General features: G+C 36.0%; 1 protein-coding gene across 1 annotated transcript in view; it reads right to left on the bottom strand.

The window, feature by feature from the left end:
• Nucleotides 1-631: 631 nt before the first annotated feature.
• Nucleotides 632-25,612, bottom strand: part of mRpL37 (mitochondrial ribosomal protein L37) — a 29,869-nt gene continuing 4,888 nt past the window's right edge. The window contains exons 4-5 of the mRNA XM_017613173.1: nt 1,199-1,368; nt 632-1,133 (exon numbers count right to left, since the gene is read on the bottom strand). Coding sequence (XP_017468662.1) covers nt 879-1,133; nt 1,199-1,368 — 425 coding nt within the window. The 3' untranslated portion in view covers nt 632-878. The remainder of the gene's footprint in view (nt 1,134-1,198; nt 1,369-25,612) is intronic.

Genomic DNA, 25,612 nt, shown 5'->3' on the forward strand with positions numbered 1-25,612 from the left:
TTAAAATACATTATGCATTATTTTGCTCACCTTTTCGTGGTATTTCCTTTGACCAAATGGATAGAATTCCCATTTTTCTCCCGTTTTTTAAATTAACCCTGTTGGTGGAAGTGTAAACCAGGGACGTGAACCGGATGAAAAATTTGGTCGGTTCGGTTCAGCGGTTCGAACCGTTTTTGCACTTTTGGATTGGTTCGTCAAAGCGGTTTTTTTGGTCTTTGAGCCGGGGTTTCGGTTCGGTTCAACGGTTCGAAAAACAAAAAAAAAATAACGCGCAGGTTTAAGTGTCAAGAGTCAAGTGCAACAACGCGCAAGGTTAAGCGGTCTGTCAAATGAGATGGGTAGGCAGCCCATTGATATTCTCACATGGTAAAAAAACATGGTAGGTATTACCATGTTTAACAAAAAGAGAAAATAGTGGGTACATTTATCTATTGCAAATTGGTTGAAACGAACCTTTAAACCTTTATGTAAAGTGGTTCGGTTTTCGGTTCGGATCAATCATTTGTGGAAAATTTCGGTTCGGTTAATGGTTCAGTTAATTAATAGAAAAAAGCGGTTTTCCGGTTCAAAACCGGTTCATGTCCCTGGTGTAAACATAAAACTTCTTAAGAGATCATTTAATAATTCATTCATGGATTTGAATATATCGAAACCTGCACCAGGTACTTCAAGATTTGAAGGATTTACAAGAAAAGCTATTTTTACCATTAACAAACCTTATGTAAAGTGTCGTACGGGAACAGCAAATCGTGGAGTACCTGGAACAGGTTTATTACATCGATTTTTATTAATGAACAATTAGTTGATGTCGGGACTACATATTTTCATGTCCTCGAAATTAATAAACAAACATAAATACTGATATTAGTGCATAGTTATGAATTTCTATAAAATGCATAAATGTACTTAAATACATTCTTATTGAATCCTTCCAGAACCGGTTTCCCCGAAACATACTGGCATATCTGGAAAAGGTTTTGATTGTTTTCATGAAACCAGAAATTTTTCACTCCTTCTAAATTATTAATGCTTAGAGTATTTAGCTGAAATACACCGAAGTGGAAGGTCCGTCCATCAGTATGTATACTTTGAACCACAATAGGCCGGGGAATACTGTCTAATGCTGAATCCTGAGAAATTCCACAAAGAGTAATTACGAACACACATATGAGTACATAAATTATTTGAATCATACCCCATAGAGCTGTTTGGCACGGGCTGCGGCTACACAGAAAGCTTTAAGCATGGTGCGACTTTGAAACTGGGATGTATTCACATCTATATCATGCACATTTCTTACTTTCTCTTTATCGAAATATGCAAATATTGTATGAGGGTGGAAGGTGGTTATGTTATTCTGAAATGCTACAAAGTATTTTGATTAGAATGCTTGCACAAATACCACATACCGTACCTTTGCTGTACAAGCGTAACAACCCAAAATAAAAATTTTCGGTTAAGTATGCAGAAATGAAAATGAAACACCAAAACATTTAAACACCCTAAACATTTAAAATTGACGATGGACAAATGCGTTACAGTGATGGTTGAATTTTCAGTTGCAACAACCCTTTTCGATGGGAAAAATGTGAACGCGATTGTAGGAAACAAAGCCACTTAAAGATGCCCAATGTGTCTAATAACATCCTACAATTACAACAATCAAAATGTTTTCGTACCAAAGGAAGGCTCACTATCCCATGGCTTTGGCCTTTTACACTGTGAAATAAAAATTATCGGCCATCTGCTTCATATGGCTTATAAACAAGAAGTGAAAGTATGGGATGTCACCAAAAACATAAAAGGTACATACATAGGCACTGCTATTCTGTTATGGCGATAACTAGAAGGTTAATGAGTTTTTTTAATAAGCAATTTATGAATTTCAAAGTCTGTTGATTTGTACGCTGGTCAATATAATAGTAATACAAGGCAAAGGAACGTCCAACCATGGAAATCTCGCCCGAAAATTCCTTTACAGACCCAAAGACTTTGCCAACGCTTTAGATATTGACGAGGAGTTAGTTTGCAATCTCGCTACTATCACTAAAGTTTATAGAAGTAAAAAGATTAGTGATTTTACTTATAAACTCCACTATATAAAATATCCATGGACTCGCATGAACCCTTCCATGCATAAAATTTTACAACATGGTCCTGATATTGTGCGGCAGTTTCCAATGCCTGTTGCATTTAACACAGAGAGACAATTCGGGAACATTCCAGAAGAAATAGTAGAGAAAACGCTATCCTGGACACTTTTAACAGGGCAGTACACTTGTCAGACCCAATCCTTTCAACGGTTTATTTGGCCAGAAGGCGAGAAATGCATAAGAAGAGACCACTTACTAATGATATTAAACGATTTTTGAAGCCAGGGTAAGATAAAAACGTTTAATTATAACTAAATTTATAAATATAATTATTTAACTAATAAAACCGCATTTTCAGACAGTGGGCTGACCCTGAAGACAGGAGTAATGAGGATTGATGCATACAAAGAGCGACTGATAAGGACTTCGGTCGTCATTCTCCTCATCGTAAAATTTCTGCTGAGGGTTAACATAGCCAGAGGCACCATCAAAGCCAGTCGTTACCGACAACTCTATGCTATTCATAGCAGTTTTAGGCCAATCTGATGTAACAGCTACGAAAACACTTTATAATGGTTTTCAGTGAATTTTCTGGAGTTTAGCCACTCACCCCTTATTTCAACCTCTAATTTAGGGGTTGATGGTATCCTAATAAGCTTTTCCTTATTCCATATAAATTTACAATTTAAAAAAAATAATTGTACTGGTATCAGGATTTGCGTTTGAGATACAGCAAAAAGAAAAGCAAAAGGACATCGTTTTCATGAATTTTCTGGGTTTTAGCTACTCACCCCTTATTTCAACCTCTAATTTAGGGGTTGATGGCATCCCAATAAAACACACCTTACAAAAATAATTTTTGAAATTGTTTTCGCCTCCTACAAAACCACTTTAGAATATTTTTCAGTGAATTTTCTGGGTTTTAGCCATTCACCAAATTTAGGGGTTGATGGTATCCTAATAAGCTTATCCTTAATCCATATTAAATTTACTACAATTAAAAAAAAATTGTTTCGGTATCATGATTTTCCTTTGAGATACAGCAAAAAGAAAAGCGAAAGGACATCGATTTCTAGAATTTTCTGGTTTTCAGCAACTTACCCGTTATTTTATGGGTCGATATCGAAAGCAATCGAACTTTAGTTGCGTTGCTAGTTGCCAAAACGATATTACAGATAGCAACTGTCAAACTTTCAACTGACAACTGCAGTTGCTACAAAGTGTGTATACAGGCGACTACGTTTTTGTAGTTGCTGGGAACGTTTTTGGAGCGTATTTAGGAGCGAAAGTGTGTCATATATTTTACTTTTTAATAATTTGAACGATATTAACATTTTGCAGTCCAGTTTGATTTTACAAAATATGGTGAAAGTACCAAAATAGTAACTTGAAGTTTTAGTTCCATGAAGTACGCCCTTTGGCGAAACAAAAGCCAACACTGATTGCAAATTTTTTTTTTATCAACTGAAGAACCTCTTTTAAAACTACCGACACACCAAGTTTTCCAAATTGAAGTCATTGCTGTGCACCAATTATACTACAGCTCCTTTTTGGAAGTCCTCAAAATGCTTTGAAAATGAACACAAAACGATGATAAAAGAAAAACCTTGAAAGCATTAACTTTTGCTTACAGTGCACGCGGTAGATCTAGAGTAGGGATGCACAGCAGAGGTGCACGCAGTCTACGTCGCGGGCAAACTGCGCGCACGCGAGCGTGCTAGGCGAGGTGAAGTGAGCTGTACGGAGATGGCATCGTATACATATTAACCACTACACACTTATTTTCAAGTAAAAATCCGTGTATGTATGTGTACTTTTGCGACAACTGAGCCAGTGTGGCATCAGGCCACCAGAAAAAGCCAATTTTTCCAAACCAAAAGCGCCAAGTATTTATTATATGTTTAATAATTTTTTTGATTCAGTAAAAAGTGTATATACATATCCATTTCCTCACGTTTTTATTAATAAATTAATTTCAATACATTTACAACAACGTAAAACATATTTAATTTACCTATTCCTCACATTTTATTCAGTAAATGAATTCCATCTTAATGTAGAATATTAGTGTATAGTGTATACATACATACATATGTACCTATGCATTCGGTGTGCTTAAATTAAAAAAGCATCACTAAATACCGCACCAAGCATTGAATTCCAATTATTTTGGCTTTTCGGTTTCCCAAAAGCACTAAATTTAGTGCAAAATGCACGACCTTGGCAACAGTGAGCTGAGCACATCAATGCTCAAACAGTGATGCCAGACCAAGTATTGAGTAAATGCGCTATGTATATTTTTCTTTTAAAGCAAAAGTTCTAATTGGCGAGGGTATTGATTTTTGGTTCTTACATAGAACACTGATAAGATTCACAACTTATCTTAGGACTTAATTAAAATAATCAACATTATTTGTAGACGAATATATTTGTGTTCGCATGAAATAGTAGCTTATGTCGGGAGGCTGGCTTTAGTAAAATGTACCATTTCCTATATTTTTTTATGAAACTTTATACGAATATTGACTTGCCATTAACATTACCGTCTTTTACGTTTATTTTCCAAGAGTTCTTCGACGACTCGGCGCCAGTGAGTCTTTCGCAATCGTATGCTGCGAATGGTTCATTATACCAAAGCCAGTCTTCCGACATAAGCTACTATTCTATAAGAACACAGATATGTATACTTCCTAATAGGCTTGTAAAATGCCCAATACCCAAATCCCTCGCATGAGTTATTATCGGTAAAAAATTGGGAACACTCAAATCTGGCATCGCTGCAGCAAGTACAGCGCCAGTGAAACAGTGTTGATATTTTAAGTACAATTGTACTTTTTTCAGTACAATTAATTTTAAATTTTAAATTAAATTTACAAAAGTACAATTTGCCGATTTTAAGTACAATTTCAAACATCAAAAATACTTTTTGTACCAAACGCTCAAAACTCTTCTAGCACTTTGATTCTTAATTAGGGTGGCCAGATGCGCTGATTTATTCAGTACATGTGCTGATTTTTTTCTATTGTACTGATTTTGAAGAGCCCGAAATCAGTACGCAAAATCTACTGATTTTTTGAGTTTGTACTGATTTTGTACTGAGTTTTACATTTAATACTTTTGTAAATTGGTGTAATTGACATTTACTTGAGGTTTACATGTATTGGTTGGTAAATTCGTATACCGATAATTCGGTAATATACCTTTTAGTCAACATTTTAATGTGAATGTTGTATTTAATAAGCACACCAACTAAATAAGTTTTAATTTTGTAGCTTAAAATATGCAAACAGATTCTGACTCGAGCTCGGCTTCTACTGAAACTGAATGGGCTACAAATTTTTATTTTATTTTTCTCAATTTTTATAAATTTTCTAGAAAGTTTGAGACTTCAACGCACATGTCTTTTGTTATAGAATTAACTATATTTTTATAAAAAAATTAAATTAAGTAAGGAAATACAAAATTTTTAAAACCTGTCAATACATTTTACTACTATTTTCCTGAACACAGCTGTACATACATACGTAATACCTTTGATTTGTTTTAAAGTAATGAATTTTTATATTGATAATACTATATGTATTTAAAAGTATATTAGTTATTTTTTGTTAAATTAATGCGCTGTTATTTGGTTGTTATATTGTTAATAATAAAAAATACGCTTAAAAATGAGCTGATTTTTATGACTTTGTACTGATTTTTGATCCCAACTGTACTGATTATGTCACTATAATATCTGGCCACCCTATTCTTAATCCGTTTACATTTAAGTAAATGGATATACCTATATTTCATATTTGCTACAAAACGAAATCATGAATTGTAATTTTGAATGTAAACGTGATTGTGAAAAGTAATATTAGTGAAGTGCGTTATGGTGATTGCGATTTCTTATCACCGGCGGGTGAAATATCACTCATCGCTATTTATTTTGAAAAAATCTTTGGAAATGCAATTACCTAATNAAATTATGAATTGTAATTTTGAATGTAAACGTGATTGTGAACAGTAATATTAGTGAAGTGCGTTATGGTGATTGCGATTTCTTATCACCGGCGGGTGAAATATCACTCATCGCTATTTATTTTGAAAAAATCTTTGGAAATGCAATTACCTAATGGCAATCCTGCAGAAATAGAAGTAATTGAGCAATTCGGGGATTGGAAGTAAAAAAATGTATGTAAATTTCATGCGTTGCAATTATAAATTTCCCTTGAGGATTTCCATTTTATCGATAGTGATCTCATTTTATGTTCATTAATATGAACTGACCTATATAGTGTATTAATGTTTTATCATCATTGTCTTCATCTTTGACAAAATTACACGGTCACCCGGTATTTATTTTATTTTTTTAAATAATTTTAATTATTTTTTTTTTAAAATTGTAGCCCAAAACCTTGCAAATAAATCCAAACTTGAAAGATTGAAAAAAATCAACAAAGTTTCATCACAGTTTTTGTTCAGAATTTGTAGACATGTTTTGGGTTAACATTTTTGTAGCCCATTCATTCTAGTATAATAAGGTGCAAGTTTGAAGTGTCTAGAAAATACCATTGATTTTTTGAATTTTTCTGTTTGCGGTGTTGCGCACTTTCTTCCATATAACGAACGTTCGCATTTTATGTTATATGGATGAATGCGCGTGTAGGGGTGTTTTTTATTCCAATATTTTAAATTAAGCTTTATTTTATAGTTTTTCTTAGACAATGATAAATGATGTACACTAATTTCAGTATGGAAAAAAAGTGCAACACCTTCAACGAAAAAAGTTCTCAAAAATCTACGCGAATTGAATGTACTATCTCGTTCATTTAAACATATCGGACTCGCCCACCACTAAAAATGATTATTTAAATCTAAAGTATATATTAAATGATATTTAATATTTGCTTTAGAGATGAAATTTCGACAAATTTGTTTAAGCAAAAATGTTAAGCGCATATGCAGAATGTGGAAGCGAGATTCTTCTGCTTGCGTTTCTATGTTTATATCATTTATCAGTTTAAGCACATACGATTAAATGTAAAAAAAATGTTTCTAATTGCGGATAAGAAAGAAATATTTATTAGTTGCATTGAGTTACGCAAAAATAGTGCCGAAAATCAATCGATTGTACTGAAGGTGCCGGCTGCTTTCGAAAGGGATGAAAATGGCACAATGCACACTCATTTTCCATCACTGTCACACATACAATCTCACTATTCTGTTGACTTCGTTTTCCCCTTTCGATAGCTTTTTGCTTCCGCGCTTGCCCAGCACCGCTGTGCACATCTTTGCACGCGCAGTCGCCCGCGACACATATGTGCTGATTTGGGCATCCCTAATCTAGACGATTGGATTTATCCTTTAAATGTCGCCTTATTGAGGCCGTGTTCATGCACTTCTCTTCCTTTTAAACAAAAAATTGTGATGAACTTATCTTTACTGCTGTCTTTTCTTTAAAACANCGCAGTCGCCCGCGACACATATGTGCTGATTTGGGCATCCCTAATCTAGAGGATTGGATTTATCCTTTAAATGTCGCCTTATTGAGGCCGTGTTCATGCACTTATCTTCCTTTTAAACAAAAAATTGTGATGAACTTATCTTTACTGCTGTCTTTTCTTTAAAACACTTTATTTTAATCCTACTCGCACAGCTTGTTTACAGCCGCTTGCTCATTGTCGCACTGTCAAATTTCGATTATCGATAACTCTATAGCAACTGACGATAGTTGCCATTCGTAATACAAATTTTCTTTCCAGTTGCGTTGACAGCTGGCAACCGAACCGTGGTTACGTTTCTATCTGTAATCAACCCATTAACTTCCAAATTAAGGGTTGATGATATCCAATAAATTAATCCTTGTAGAAGGAATCGTTTTCGCCACCTACGCAAACACTTTATAATGTTTTTCAGTCCATTTTCTCGGTTTTAGCCATTCACCCCTTATTTCGACCCCTAATTTAGGGGTTGATGGTATTCTAATGTTTATTTAATTTACTACTATTTAAAACAAAAACGGTATCGATATCGTGATTCGCCTCCGAGATACAGCAAAAAGAAAATCGAAAGGTCATAAATTTTTTGAACATGGTCAACTTCGCCCCTTTTCAGCTTTTAAAGTAAAGCGTGTTGCCGTTTCCTTTAGTTTTGCTTTAATCGACATAACTTGAACTTTATTCACAAAAAAAAAAATTATTGCGCCAGCTCTTTTCCTTCTCGTTATATTGGATTTTAAACAAACAAAATGTGATTTAGCCCATAGTGCGGCAGTACTTGGGGCAAAGAGAAAGAAACGTTGCTGGCAACATACAAAGCAAAAGGCAGGCCGGTTTTAAATTACGCAGCACCAGTGTGGTCGCCGGTCAAACAGTGCACTTAAAACACCGGTCAAAACACTGCAGTTAGGACATCGACTGAATGCCTTCTGATGTCGCCAGAATACCACCTGCACGACGAGGCGAAAATGCTCTCTGTTAAGAAGCATAACACAATGCTCTGCAAGCAGTTTCCGGTTGGGAGCCACAGATGTGGTCACCCAAATAGACAACTGCTTGCAGAAGAGCCCTCGCCCAGGCACGTCAGAAGGCATCTCTACGAACTGACGGACGAAGTCCAGAGGTTCATTAAGCAGCCTCTGGACCCGTCAGCATATCGACAGGCCCTGAACGGCATTCACAGGGAGTCAGTCTCGAGTTATGTAGACTCCAGACCTGTGAATGCCGTTCTAGGCACACAACCACCGGACATCGACGAGACGGAGCTTCATCTGCCTCGGAAGACCAGAACTACAATAGCCCAACTTCGCTCTGGCTACTGCAGCATGTTAAACTCATACCTGAGCAGATTACACGCAAATGTGCCAAATGAGCGTCCGGCATGCGGAGAGACACCCCACGAGTCGAAACATCTCTTCGTATTCCCGGAAAACCCGACAACACTAACGCCTTTGTCCCTGTGGACCGACCCCTTTGAGGCTGCCCGCTGCCTGGGGCTTCCGTTAGTGGAGCTTGACGAAAGCGACTAAGATATTGACCGATCTGGGCGGGGTTGTTGTAGCCGGTACAACAACAACAACAACAATGATACGGATTTCATACCATGATAAATTGTAGTTATACTTTCGTCATAGTATAAAAGCTGATTTTTATATGTCACTTGGAGAACTATCAAAAGATGTTTTCTCACTTGCCAGACCGTTTCGATGGTTCTTTCATATTGCCGGACACATTAAAAGCCGTAGGTGCGAGCATGAAAAAACTGATAAAAATTATACTTTCAAGTTACTTATCAGAGGCTGCGGTCTATACAAGCTGAATTCCAATTTCTTTCAATATTTGTTAACGCCAATGGCTATTAGCTATACAACAAAGCCTGTTTTTTGCAAAATTGTATAAGAAATTTAAACGTAAAATTAGACTAAAAAGCTATAAAATGAGAAAAAATTCATTAGATTAATATGTTCATGTCAATAAAATAAAAATCTATTAAGTTAATTAATAATGTGTCGGAGCCTAATAAACTTTTTTAAATTAAATTTAATTAAAATTTGAATATTGTATTAAAAATTTATTGTTTACTATAGGAAAATTAATTTTATAACACTGCGGAAATTTCAAGTTTTCAAATGACCCACAAAACGCCGAACACGTAAAATTAATTTTGGATCCTAGATTATGGATCTGTATACCGCTTTTCCATATTAAATTTTCCCAAGATATTTAAATTTTTATGAAAAAATCTATTTTTAGTAAGGAAAAAATTAAAAAGATAACAAATCATTTCAAATTTTTTTATATGTATTATAGCCTATTATTTTGCCAAAAAATCAAGTTCCTATCGATGAACATCGATGGATAAATAAATAAGTTTTGAATGGTCAAATGAAAATATGCAATCATTTTTTGTATAGGAGTGGGAAATAATGTTACTCATACGTCATATCGTACATGACCGTAATTGTAAATACTCGTCCATGGTGTATGAGTAACATTTTCTATGTTAAAGTTTTTTTCATTCGCAATGCAAACTTAAATGAAACTATCTTGGGAAAATTACCTAATCTAGAAAAACGGTACAGTATTCCCCGCTTAATTGTCCCCCTGTAAATTGATTTCCCCGCTTATTTGAATTACCTTATCGGTAAAAACATTTTGCATTCAAAATTATGTAAATTTTCCCGCATAATTGATTCCGGTTAATTGGTTTCCCCGGATAATTGGGGAAAAACATATGGCACTGAAAAGAGATATACCCTCAATTTTCCCCGGTTAATTGTTCCTTACGTTTATTATATTTTTTTATAACAATTATCTCTGAAAATGTGATGACAAGTATACATACTTACGTATGAAAAATAATAAATATAAATTGCTTTTATTCCTTATATTTTTTCGTTTAAAGTGTAAACTATATAAATGTCATTAAATTTAACAATGATTTAAATGGACACATGTAAAGGGTGAACACACCAAAACTGCGGCACTTTGGGAAGCTTATAACTTACCCAAAACGAATTCAATATTTTGAAATTAAAATACCATAAGTTGACCATGACCTTAGTTGAACGTAGAAGAAATTTTATTTGAATTTGATTCCTAGTAGAGTTAAAAATGGCAACCGAGCTAGAAACGAGACAAACCATTTTGCACGAGTTTATAAATGATCCGGCCTTAAGTACAAGGTAAATTGCTAAAAAATTAAAGAGTGCACTATTCGACAGTTTGCAGGGTTTTAATCGGTACAAATAAGGCCTGACAGTTACGAGAAAACCAGGGAGCGGGGGTTAGCATGGTCAAAGTGATAAAAACAGTGCTCGGAAGGTCCTCAGTGCGTTTTCGCGAGATCCGAAGATTTTGTCGCGTTATGTTGCAAAATCCGTACGGAGATCGCAGTTTTTCGTACAAAAGGTAAAGCGGAAAGCTTCATTGAGATGTTCTACAGCTCAAACAGCACCAGACCGAGGCGTAAGNGGAAAGCTTCATTGAGATGTTCTACAGCTCAAACAGCACCAGACCGAGGCGTAAGGTAGAATGTTACAGCGAAATCCCGCATTCGGAAGTTGTATGAATTCTAAATTAAAAAATACAACAATATGCCAAGGACACATTGCCGTGGTATAATGCAAATAACATCAATTTTGTACCTCACGACTGCAATCCACCCATTAGCCCAGAGCCACGTCTTATTGTGGAATATTGGTCAATTGTCAAAGGAATCTTGAAGAAAACAGGTGAAAGAGTGAAAATTTTTGAAGAGTTCAAAACAAAGTAGTTGTGCGCATCGCGAAATGTCGATGATGCAGTCGTGCAGAACATGATGGCGCGTGTGCGATGAAAATACCGATCACTTGCATATGGAGCAAATAATAACTAATATTTTAACATTTTAATAACATCTAAACTTCCAAGTTATATAATACAAAAAAAAAATAATTTCCAAGCTTTCTAGTTTGTTTCTGGTAGTAATTTCTAAGTGTCGCAGTTTTGGTGTGTTCACCCTTTATTTTCTTTTAATTGATTAGGTTGCCCAATTTAGCGGGATTTCTGTAATTGAACAAACTGTTCAATCGTAATGTAATAAACAAAGTGAAATCAATTAGTTTGTTCCAGTACACTAGGACATAGTATGAAATTACAGGAAGTCGTTCCCGTACGCAAGAATTTCTCTCACTGGGAACACTTTTGAGCGAGTAAGAGAGCAACTCTTCCGAGTCAGAAGTTACAGGATTTTGCCCGAAGTTTTTCTTCCTGCAAGTTCATGAAGTGTCAAACGATAGGCAGGGTTGCATTTGTAAACAAACACAGAACGCGGTGCCTAAACAACGAAATATTTGAATATGTACGCAATTATTCTTAATTGTATAGTTTTTAATAATTATTTACTGATTTTCAGCCAAATCAGTGTTCTACCAATGACAAGTAAACAAACCGACTGACGTTTGTGCAGGAAATAGTGCTTTTTGCGTTCCCGTACACTTCTGTAACTGTTCCCCTTTTACGCTCACTTGAGAGAGTAGCATTGTAGTTTGGCAGTTCCACATGTTTTTGCACGAAGAATACTGGAACAAACTAAATATTTGACGTACGCTTATTTGAAAATTTAAATGTAAACAATTCGTATATTTGTTTACATTAACCCTCTTTCGGCTTTGGTTCACGTATGGTACGATGAAGCATATAACAAAAGCTACATACATATGTATGTACGAATGCGTTATGGCTTAGCGAACTTCTTTTATTGCAAGTTCATGTTGGTATACAAAACATTCCCATACCCCTGAAAAGCGTCGTCGTTGTGTTGGCAAGAGAAGAGGAATAACTTATCTGCGTTGGGACCACCAAATGGAGCTTACTTATAGTGATTTCGGATCTTCAAAAAAATGTTGCCCTTCCACGGTGCAAAATGTTAAATTGTATCACTGCAAATTTAGTCCTTATTCACACACGAAAAGAGAAAGGGGCAATCAAAAGGTGAAATTTTTTGCTAGAAAAAAAAACACCATTAGTGTCACTGCTAAGTGGAAGATCGACTTATGTATCTCGGCAGCCAATTCGAAAACGCCCTATCTCAAAAAAACTTTTCAACAACCCTGTATTTCAAAATTTATTTGAAGAACGCCCTATTGCAGAATTTGATTGGGATAGATTTTCAAAGTTGCAATACTTTTTTTTCAGAATTTATGCGAGTTGCACTAGAAATTTCCTGAGTTTCTCGATTTTAGCGAAACCCTCAACAACCCTCTATTTCAAAATTTAGTTGAAGAACGCCCTATTGCAGAATTTGATTGAGTTAGATTTTCAAAGTTGCAATATTTTTTTCAGAATTTATTCGAGTTGCACTAGAAATATCCTGATTTTGTCGATTTTAGCATATAAATTAGTCATTTAAACCGTATTTTTTTGTGAATAACTATTTACTGATATTTACACATATAAATAGTATTGACGAAGGTACAGACTGAACTTGGCAGTGCAGCTGATTTGTCTCGGAAACAATATGCCAGTACCCAGAAACTTTTGATGATCCAGTTAGTTTCACTCCACACGCATTCATCCACTCCGTTTGCGTAACATCTGTTGGCACACGAAACATACCTACCTCATTGTTGTGGGTGCTTCTGCATAAACAGCAAGTATCGGGCATTTTAAACGATTTTTTTCTTTGTGTCCTTTAATTTCTAAAACAATTATTTTTTGATTTGAAATCAAATTTTTTTTTTATATCGAAATTAATTTATAATGTTGCTAGTTTCAAATGGGTTAACGCAATGACAAAACCGTTGTCATATAAGCGTATAAAAAATAAATATGTCATATATTGATTTCACTTTGCTTATTACACTATGTGTTCAATTAAATGAGTATCGGTTAATGGATTTCCCAGTTAATTGAACCAAAAATCGTGCATTTTTTTAAATGCAATTAAGCGGGGAATACTGTATACAGATCCGTAATCTATGGCCCAAAATTAAGTTTTCGTGTCTCTGAGCTTTTTTGTCATTTTAGCGTTCCTAAAGTGTAATAGGAAACCAAAATTTTTTTATTGTAGCGAAATAAAAACTAACAGAAACTAAGCCAAGTAAGATTTCAAATATGTAGGTATGTATTTTTGTATTATTTAGTTATACTCATAATTTTCATCGTCGTCGATATCTCCATTGTCGTCGACACTGATACTTCAATAAAAATAAAAAAATATTTTAAAGTTGTGACTGGTGGGACATCTCCTTGTGACAGGTGTAAAGTAATTATGCATGAAATAAAAGTTTCCATAGACAAAAATTACAGCTTCTTTTGATTTTTTAATATTTTCCCACAAGGTTAACAAATGCAGTCATTTAAAAAGAGGTTACTACTGAAATAAAGATAATTAGGGCATATTTAAATTTAAGTCGTTTTCCTCTATTCAATGGAATGACCCATTAGTCTAATTTTACGTTTAAATTTCTTATAAAATTTTGAAAAAATGGCTTTGTTGTATAGCTAATAGCCATTGACATTAACACTTATTGTAAGAAATTGGAATTCAGCTTGTATAGACCGCCGACTCCGATAAGTAACTTACAAAGTATAATTTTTATCAGTTGTTTCATGCTCACACCTACGGCTTTTAATGTGTCTGGCAATATGAAAGAACCATCGAAACGGTCTGGCAAGTGAGTAAACATCTTTTGATAGTTCTCCAGGTGACATATTTAAAAATCAGCTTTTATACTATGACATAAGTATAACTATAATTTATCGTGGTTTAAGGGTGTCTGGCAGGGTGTAGGAACCGTGTTAAGGGTCTGGCAATGATCGACGTAGTTTCTAATACTACTACTTATAAAATATATAAAAACTGACCTTTATACTATAACGAATTCGAGGTGCTATTTTATACACCTTTTCTACCTGGTACCTGCCAAATCCACCACTATCCAAATTTCATGCTGTTGTTGTTGTTGGTGCAGCATACAAGTTCCCCAAAGGGTTTTTGGGGAGTGTTGCTGGAGTGACAGTCCTTAGCCAGATATAAATCTGGATCGTTCCGGTTACGTAGACCCGACTGTCGTGGGAACGATCCAAATTTCATAGTTTGGGTTCGTTATTACCTGTTGGGGGCATACATAGAGAAGCATTCGGCCGTCGCGGGCTCTTGCTCTACAATATGTATAGGTTGATTAAACTATGTGGTTGTTTAATAATTAAGTTAAACTATATATTTTAATAGTGTTTAAAAAGTGAGAAGAGGTGATTTAGTGATTTTTTGTAAGGGTAATTGCCCATACAAAACAACGAAATTTAACAAAAGTTTTTTGTTAATAACTTTTAAATGGTTAATAATATTAGCCCTCCCCCTCCGGATTGTTAATACGGGGACCGAAACGCGTCGATTGATACCCCTCTCGACATTTTCGGACCTTTTTTTAGCAGTTGTTACCCTAAACTAGAGAATTACCTAAATTACATTGAATTGCACCCATATTTACAATTACACATGGTTACAAACTGACACATAACATGTGTTGCCATAGTGTTCAAAACAATACATACAAAGAAGGCAGTGCTTAATACGTGCAGAATACGTACATTTCTCTGATTGGACAAATTTATATTGGGATCGAGAGGGTTCTTAGTCCTGGCCATAACCTTAATAGACATCACGGGAAAACTTTAGAATGGTAACCCCCCGAGTACGGAATTAAGGAAAATAGGGGGGTAGAGGGGGTTCTAAAGGGGGTCTATGTAAAGTTTGAAAGCGCGGAACCGTATAATTTTAAAGTAATATGTTATTAAAGTTTGTAATTTAAACCAACTTGTATGGGACTATTTTAGTATATTCTTTTAGTATATTACAGCTTTTTATGAAACATTGATTGTTGTTTAATTATTATGAGAGTACATGCAGAATATGTGCAAATGACAGTAGGACTGTGTTGTGACATCTAAAAAAACCAAGGATAGAAAGTAAGACCAAAAGAAAATACGATTAAAAGGAAAATACGATAAGGTTCTTTTGTTCAGATAAAAATAAATATTAGGGGGATTGGGGTTATGTTTCTGCGTAGAATTCCTTTCTACGTAGGCGGCTTTCAGCCGCGCTTTAGGATTATAACCCTTGCCAAATAGAATTCTCCTTTTGGTGTGCACCAAAAGTTGGCTGAAAGCCGCCTACGTAGAAAGGAATTCTACGCAGAAACATAACCCCAATCCCCCTAATATTTATTTTTATCTGAACAAAAGAACCTTATCGTATTTTCCTTTTAATCGTATTTTCTTTTGGTCTTACTTTCTATCCTTGGTTTTTTTAGATGTCACAACACAGTCCTACTGTCATTTGCACATATTCTGCATGTACTCTCTGCACATGTGTAGCCTTGGGAAAGGATGAGGTAACTAGAATTCCCTTTCTGTGCGGTAAACCTGGGGCTGCCACCTCAGTGATATCTATTATGATTACTGGGTGTTTTATAAAAATGTCTTGTATATCAAAATGTGTATATAAAAATGTCTTGTGCAAATGAATATTTAACATTTTTCAAGCGAAAAACGCAAACGCATTATTCTCGAAGTATCGATTTTATAGTAAAAAGGCCAGCAGGCGAAAAATTGTAATGCGATTTTTTTTTTAATTTTTGAAATATATTGAGCTATATTAAAAAAATAAAGAATTATAAACCACTTACTTTTAGTGGGTAAATGAATTGATCAACCACGATTTAATAATTCGCGAGATAAAGCAACCACCTCGTTGTAATCCTTTTCCGGAAGTGTCCGGCCATCTTTATTTTATTTGACATCAGGATTGCCAACATCCAAATTACTACATATTATATTACAGGGTTGCCACTATATTATACTAACGGGTGATTTTTTTGAGGTTAGGATTTTCATGCATTAGTATTTGACAGATCACGTGGGATTTCAGACATGGTGTCNCCGCCATTGTCCATCTTACTCAACCATTTCCGGATACGGTGAGCCTCCACTACTCCGTCATATGGTAATTGAGTCAACTGGCAATTTTCAATGTCACGAATGACTTACCGGTCATTACCTAATACTTAAGCTGAAATTAGTCAAGAACGTAAACCTACCGGTACGTAAACCCGACTCAGCTGACACGATCTGTCTTACCAAAGCGCCATGTAAATGAAAACTCAACACCGCAGAATTTTTCTGTAGTTGTAGCCCGTAGCGCAGAAATCTGCGGAATTTAGATTTTTCCGTGTCAGCTGATTTCTCCTTCTTTAGATGGTTGCCACTTCGTCAGTTTTACAGATGGTAACAAAGATATAAGTTCCTATTCAAAATATGTTCAAAATATTTGAAATTTACTATTGAATAAAGTTTTTGTTGAAAACTAAGTAGTTTATATTTAGCTAAAATCTATTATAGCACGATAAATTGTAGTTGAAAGGGTAAGTTTATGAAAAGGCATTGATGAGTGGCAACAGTGTAGTAAGCAACACTGAGGGCTCCAGTAATCGACAGAATTCTGCGTATACAGACTGCGTTTAAGTATACGTTCTGCGTTCTCGACTAATTTCAGCTTTAATGAACTACATACGGCCCTTGTACCGAGGCACAAATTTTTTGTTAACACCTACAGTAGTATGAACATTCCTAATCATAACATAGTCTCCCGCTTCATAGTTTTTAACTCCGGCACCTTTTGAAGATTGTCGTCTGGTCATAACCCTGTCTGTTCTTAATAGCATCAGATGCATGTTCACGTATGGATGTTAAGTTTCGCCCAGCGTCCGGGCACAACTTTTCTTGGAAATATTCAGTTAATTCATCTATGACCACTCCCCGCTGCTCAACACCAAATAAGAGTCGGCTAGGAGTATCCTGACATGTACTGTGGACCGAACTATTAATGGCGTACTCAACTTCCAACAATTTTTTACACCAATCGGCATGATGTATGGGGTCAGTTACTTTTCCTAACATTGTCTTAAGGGTCCTATTTACCCGCTCCACCTGCCCATTCGCTTGAGGAGAAGCAACAGCAACTTTTATGTGATCAATATTGCGTTTAAATAAGAAGTCACTAAATTCTAAGGAGGTAAAACACGTTCCCATATCACTAATTATGCGCATGGGTCGACTATAGTAATTAAAGTACTTCTCAAGAGCGGCAGTAACTTCTCTAGTGCTAGTGGAATTAGTTGGACATAGCTTCACAAATTTGGTAAACGCATCAACTACGACTAAAATGTGCTTTCGTTTCGAATTGATAGACGGCAGTGGACCAAAGTGGCAATATGAAGTGTGTGGAACGGCAGAGGAGTCTTATTTCGCTAGCTCGTGGGGGGTTAGCGTACATTAGGCATTTCAAGCAGTTTCTAATAAACGTTTCAACCTTTACTTTCATGTTAGGAAACCAATAATACTGCATTAATTTCCCGATAGTCTTATCAATTGACTGATGGCCCATATTTTCATGTATCGATCTTATAACATTATATTCTATTTCAGCAGGAACATATAACATTTGCTACCCATCGGGCCTACATCTACAAACTAAACCATCCACTAAGTCAAAGTCTTTTACTGGCGCGTTTTCAAGGCGCTTCCGACGAAGACTGATAGCCTCGTCACGTTCTTGAGCTACTTGAATTTGAAATTCAACTTCCTCGGCATTGATGATATGTGCAATTTGTGCCCTGCTCAAGGCATCGACGTGCTCCATAGAATTTCCTTTCCTATGCTGTATTTTGTAATTATTGTTCTCGAGTTCTAAAGCCCATCTGGCAATCCTCGGGTTTAATTGTTTCCTTTCAAGGGTCATCGCTAAGGAGTTACAATCAGTGGTGATCTTAAATTGTATACCTTCCAAATAAGTTCTAAATCGCCTTAAAGCATATAGTTCAAAACTATATCTAAAAAAAATATGAAATTTGATGCAATTTCTTATCGTCCTGTCGTTGCAGAAGAACGGCACCAAATCCGATCGTACTTGCGTCACAGTGCAACTCAGTCTCTCTTTCTCGATTGTATATCGCAAGGACTGGTCCGTCTGTCAATCGGGTTTTTAATTCACTGAAAGCATCGAGACAATTTCATCAAAGTCAAAGTTAGAATTCCGCTTTTTTTTACGGCTTTTTGTAACGGCTTAGCAATCTGAGAAAATTACGGAACGAAACGTCGAAAATAGGAAAACAAACCAATGCAAGATTGTAATTGCTTTTGATTAATTGGCACTGGAAAGTTAAGCATACTCCGAATGTGAGAACCATTTGGTCGAATCCCCGACTGTGACACCTCACACCCCAGATAGTCAATCTTCCAGAATCCAAATTTAGTTTTATCTAAGTTGAGTTTCAGTCCTCTTAAAGATAGTCGTTTCAAAACTGTTTCTAATAGGATTTTGTGTTCATCAAATCCACAGGTGGCAATAACTATGCCATCCATGTATATTATAATTTCTTTATTGTCTATCAGATCACGAAATGTATTATTTATAAAGCGCTGAAACACAGCGGGAGCATTTGTTAGTCCGAACGGCATTTTACGGCATAAATACTCGTATTGACCATGGGGTGTCACGAAAGCAGTATACGGAATAGATTCAGGTGACATCTGTACCGGATGGAAACCACTCTTCAGGTCTAATATGGAGAAAAACTTTTTATTTTAAAGAAATTCAATGCAATCATCTATCAACGGCAAAGGGTAATTGTCCCTGACAGTTACTTTATTTAAGGCACGATAATCAACGCACATGCGAACCTTTCCATTTTTCTTTCGTACCAATACAATAGCGGAAGCATATGGTGAATTACTTGGTCTTATTATTCCCTCCCTCAGAAACTGGTCGACCATGGACCGTACCTCGTCACGTTCGGAATAAGAAAGTGGAACGGTACGTCCGTCGTCAGATGAATTTTCATTTCGTATTTAAACGGTTCAGTCTCAATACCCGTCTTAAAATAACTATCTTCAATTAGCTGTCTTAAATTTTCATATTGCTCTTTTGGCAGTTCGGAATTTATATTAAAACTATATCTATCTATTGCTACATCAATGGAAAAAATATCCGGAATATTAGCGGCAACGGCACTCACACAATCTAAAGAATCATACGTTGCAGTTTTGGGATACTTCTGGGCGTACCCATTCCCATCGGTTTGGTCTTTCCGTACATAAAAGCCACCCACATGTGGTTTAATCTTACAATCCGAATTCAACAACTTCTCACCTAGATTCTTATTTGTTTTAACTAATTTTATATTGAATAACTCTAAGAAGTCACGTCCCAAAATAACTGGTGAGCTCATATAGTCATCGGGTAATACTTTTAATTCAATGAAATTTATTTTGTTGAAAAATTCACTTTTACATTTTAAAAGTCCAACATATTTAATTCGTTTCCCACCGATTGCCCTATAGCTAGATGTGATCTCCATGGTCGAACTGATCAGTTGCTTTGGGACAGCAGACTTTTTGATGAAGCTAGCCGGACTACCGGTATAAAGAGACAAAAAATAGAGTTAGCAACTACTTCCCTATCCAACTTAAATTCTATTCTTACATAGTTATATACGCCGACCGCAGTGAAGTCATCATCGTCATCGTCTACGGCACCAACTTCGTCCTTCCGCTTCAATATTTTCCTAGGGTTCGGGCAGTTCTGATGTTCATGTCCCGTTATCCAGCACTTAAAACATGACCCGTCTGGCCTTAATGGGAATGAGCAGTTCGGCTTAGTATGGCCGTAGCAGAGCAATTTTCCTTCGGTCCTTTGTTTCGTTGCAACCTGGGTTCTTGGCGTCGGCACGGGCTGCGAACCGCTTTGCACGAAATATTTGTTTTGGTATCGGTTTATTAACCGCTTCAATTCTTCTATGGCTCGTGCCGTCAACAGCAGGTGTACATTGGGAACCATGTTCCCTATGCCCTCAATTATAAAGTCGATGACTTCCGCCTCTTCGATGTTCGCCCTTTTCGCAATTACCTGCATATTCAAAACGTAATAGTGCAGCGTTTCCTCCTTTTTCTTCCAACGCCTTTGCGCCAGCATTTTGTAAATGACTTGCCTACCGACTGCAAAGCTGAACTCCTTTATCAGCGCACGTCTTAGGGCGTCATAGCACAGTGCCGTTGTTGTTGTAAGAAATACTCTTGCTGTCCCAGTCAGGCAGGGCAAGCAACTTAAAATTTCCTTCAGCTCCTGTCGAGTCCAAAATTTCTTCTTCAGTATAGACGTTAGTGACGGCATTGGTAGCGGCGCTGTCGGCATTGGTGATGGAACCAGCGGCAGTGCCAACGGCATAAGTGGCATAGTTGGTGGTAGCTCCGACGGCAGTATTAACATTAGTGACGGCATTAGTGGCGGCGCTGGCAGAATTGGTAGCGGCACTGACGGCAGTGGTGGTGGAACCAGCGGCAGTTCCAACGGCAGAAGTGGCATTGATGGCGGCACCGACGGCATTGTTGGCAGTATCGGCACTAGCAGCAAGATCACTACCAGCAACAGTATCAGCAGCACCGGCACCAGCGACTGAATCCTCGGCATGTTCGCTATGCACCACACTACGCAGTAAATTGCGCAACTGGATCGATGTAGACGACGGTGGAAAATCCACATGGGCCTCGGTAAGACCGTCAATTAAATTTTGCCTGGGATTGGCCATTTCCCAAATATATAGCTTTGTGTTATATATGGGTTTAACCCAACACCTGAAGTTATAAACCACTTACTTTTAGTGGGTAAATTAATTGATCAACAACGATTTAATAATTCGCGAGATAAAGCAACCAGCTCGTTGTAATCCTTTTCCGGAAGTGTCCGGCCATCTTTATTTTATTTGACATCAGGATTGCCAACATCCAAATTACTACATAATATATTACACTATATTATACTATATTAACTCAAACTTATACTAGGTTAACACTGGTACTACATTAGCCTAAGCTTATACTAGGTTTACAGAATCAATAAAAAACGAAAATAATACGGTTTATAGATGTATTTTATAGCGACGAGAAGTATGGCACCACATATTTGCTATTACTGTCAGCCATTGTTATCTCTGTTTGTTTGTGAAAAGTGCTAAAACGAGTGAACGAATTTATAAACGCGTTTTTCTTATTAATTGATGAATATATATATATATTCAGCCCTATTCTGCATTTCGATTACATTCCCGCATTCCGCTTCGCTACAATCGTAATTTGGTATTCTGAGTTACGCTCGAATCGAAAGAGGAAGAGCGAAAGCATCTTCGAAATCAGCTGGTTGCCTAGGAATGTGTGAAATCGAAACAAAACAATAGAAATAATTGCACCAAACTATAGCAGCTTATGAAGTTAAACTTTGTAAATATTTAAAATAACTAAATATATCTAACTCATTTAATAAATAAAATAAAATTTCGTTTGTTCTTAATTAAAGTGGAAACATAATTCTATTGCTTGAAGAGCAGAACGAGTCCCAGACTGCTGATGCGAAAGTTGAAAGCCGGAGATTTAGACATGTTTGATCCTTTTCAGATGAGTGAAGAATTATAAGAAATTCATCTTGAATTTCATTCTCACCGCTCAAAGCCTAAAATTATAAACGTTGTTTGAGCACTCCACAACATTTGCATTTAGTACAGAGTGGAAAACTTGAACGCAAATGAATTCGATTTTCAAAGCCGTCAGGAGGAGGGAAAGAATAAAGCTTATCCTTGCATATCGTATTCGAGACAACATACACACCCCTTTTTAAAAAGTTAGTAAAAACGAGTACAATGATAAAAACATCTTTTTTTTATATAACTCCACATTTTATGTGNGAGTGAAGAATTATAAGAAATTCATCTTGAATTTCATTCTCACCGCTCAAAGCCTAAAATTATAAACGTTGTTTGAGCACTCCACAACATTTGCATTTAGTACAGAGTGGAAAACTTGAACGCAAATGAATTCGATTTTCAAAGCCGTCAGGAGGAGGGAAAGAATAAAGCTTATCCTTGCATATCGTATTCGAGACAACATACACACCTCTTTTTAAAAAGTTAGTAAAAACGAGTACAATGATAAAAACATCTTTTTTTTATATAACTCCACATTTTATGTGCGTATGTACATTATATAAAAAGAATAAATTATATTCATTGCATTTCACAGTCTTATTTATAGATAATGAAAACAAAAACGCCTGGACTTCATCTTTGAAAGCCCTGCGCAATATCCCTTTGGGTTGCCATTATTTGAGCCAATTTTTCGTAATGCCCGTATTGCTGCCCGCGAAAACACAGAAATCGAGAAAATTAATTTATGATGACTTTTACAATCATGCACAGTATATTTCACTTAAATTTTTTAAAAAATTTTAATATTTAACCCACGAAAATAACAATCGAAACGTTCTTCGTCAACAAATTTGCAACTTAGAAAAACATAATTACGATCGAAATGTAGAATAGGTACAATCGTAAATTTCGAAGATTGATCGAAACGAAACGGAACGCAGAATACCAAAGTTGCCAAACGGAGAAAATTTCGGTTCGAGTCGAAATGCAGAATAGGGCTGATTAAAAGTATAAAATACGCACGTGAACATTGAAAATATAGTATATCAAACAAAATATAAGTGAAAAGTGGTATTTTGTACAAAAATTTGGGGGTGGTAGTGAAGATTATTTAACAAATTGCTTAACGTTTATTGTGTGAAATAGCGCCTGAAGGTAAGTTCAATTTACAAACTTTAACAACAAATAACTTAAGGACGAGCACACCTAAAAGTTAAACATTCTAATATTAGCAACTACTTTGTGAGATTGATATATTCATGTAGCGAAAGCCTCCCCCAACAGCCTCACCAAGTTTCATGACCAAATTCCTTATACTTTCGCTGAAATCTCGATTGGTTCCGTTTGGAAAGCCAACCCATAGATAAAATTATAGAATACCTGTGGCGCAAAACAATTGCTCGTAAGCATGAGGACCCTTTCGTCAAACTTATTGACGCAATAAAATATACATAGTTACAAGCCTTAAAAATGTGTTTCAGTATTTTATGGAGGAATATGACCCCAATCCCCCTACTATTTATTTTTATCTGAACAAAAGAACGTTATCGCATTTTCCTTTTAATCGTATTTTCTTTTGGTCTTACTTTCCACCTTTGCAAATATTCTGCATGTACTCTCATAATAATTAAACAAAAATCAATGTTTTAAAAAAAGCTGTAATATACTAAGGGCCGTTTGCACCATGTCTAGTTAACGCTAACTGGAGGTACATCCTTCAGTTAAGCACGTTAACTGCTTTATCGATCACATGTTATATGATGGGTGTCGATAACGTCGATAAAGATGTTTAACTAGGAGTTAGAATTTACTAGACATGGTGCAAACGGCCNTTTTATCTGAACAAAAGAACGTTATCGCATTTTCCTTTTAATCGTATTTTCTTTTGGTCTTACTTTCCACCTTTGCAAATATTCTGCATGTACTCTCATAATAATTAAACAAAAATCAATGTTTTAAAAAAAGCTGTAATATACTAAGGGCCATTTTCACAATCTCCGGTTAACACTAATCCCCAGTTAAACATCTTTACCGACGTTACTGACTCCATTAATTTAACATTGTGTCGGTAACGTCGGTAACAATGTTTAACTGGGGATTAGTGTTAACCAGAGATGGTGAAAACGGCCCTAAAAGTATCTATTTGTTTGATCGTGCACACTCTAACTGCACATATATTGAGTGTAAATAATGTGTAAATTTAGTGGAAAGTGCATTATATATTGTAAAATAGTGCCATACAAGTTGGTTAAAATTACAAACTTTAACAACAAATTCCTTAAATACTACAAGGTTGCGCGCTTTGAAACTTCATACAGGGAACTATAGACCCCCCTCTACCTACCATATTTTCCTTAATGCTGTACTCTGGGGTCATGATGCAATAATACAAGGTGGTATCAATTGTGACAGCTCGATTTGACACTGCCTTAGCTCAGTATAACGAGAAGAAATTAAGCCCCATTTGGGGGAAAAATATAAACTTTCACATTTTTTCCTAAACAAAATTTGCTTTTTTATAGTATATTCGTAATGAAATGAAATAAAATAAGATAAAATACCTTTTTAAGAAAAAAATGTGTACACTGCGAAAAAATAAAAAAATATTCAACTATATTACTAGGCAAAGAATTGTTAAAGAAGTAACACTGTCTCACCTAAGGCAGTCAATATGGCGGAATTAGAGCGAGAAGTTGCCAACCGATAACACCTTGTATTATTGCATCATGCTCTGGGGTTACCAATCTAAAGCCCACCCCACATCACTGGGGCGGCAGCCCCAGGTTTACCACACAGAAAGGGAATTCTAGTTACCTTATCCTTTCCCTAGGCTACATCACTGGGGCGGTAGCCCCAGTTGGTGCACACCAAAAGGAGAATTCTATTTGGTAAGGGTTAGAATCCTAAAGCGCGACCGAAAGCCGCCTACACAGAAAGGAGAATTCTATTAAGTGAAAATTCCAAATTAAAAATCCGCTTTTATATTCAACAATTTTTATTGAGCTCGAGGCCGTTTTTTAATGAAAATTTATTGTGGAAAAGCAACAATAATTTGAAAAAATGGTAGAAGTGTGAGCTATTTCGGAAATCACCACATTTCCTCATCAGNGATAGCTATTTCGGAAATCACCACATTTCCTCATCAGACTTCTTTCAGTAGGCTTCGAACCGACGATCCCACTGACTCAGCCAGTTGCCTATGCACCGTCCTAAGTACGCCTTGTAAATTTTCATTAAGCAACGGCCTCGAGCTCAATAAAAATTGTTGAATATAATTGATATAAGGCCAAAAAATAACAAAAACAAATAACTTAAGGACGTCAAACCTAAAAGTTAAACATTCTAAAAATAGAAGTATTAGCAAAAACCAACAATACGAACAACTACATGCAGCGGAATAGCTGCGCTTGATTGTGTGGCATAACAAAAATGAAAATGGTGGAAAAAAGCAAACGATAATTTACAAGGCGTACATAGCACGGTGCATAGGCAACTGGCTGAGTCAGTGGGATCGTCG

The sequence above is a fragment of the Rhagoletis zephyria genome, unplaced genomic scaffold (assembly GCF_001687245.7).
Source record: "Rhagoletis zephyria isolate East Lansing unplaced genomic scaffold, Rhagoletis_zephyria_1.1 Rzeph_scaffold_00623, whole genome shotgun sequence".
NCBI classification, from domain to species: Eukaryota; Metazoa; Arthropoda; class Insecta; order Diptera; family Tephritidae; genus Rhagoletis; species Rhagoletis zephyria.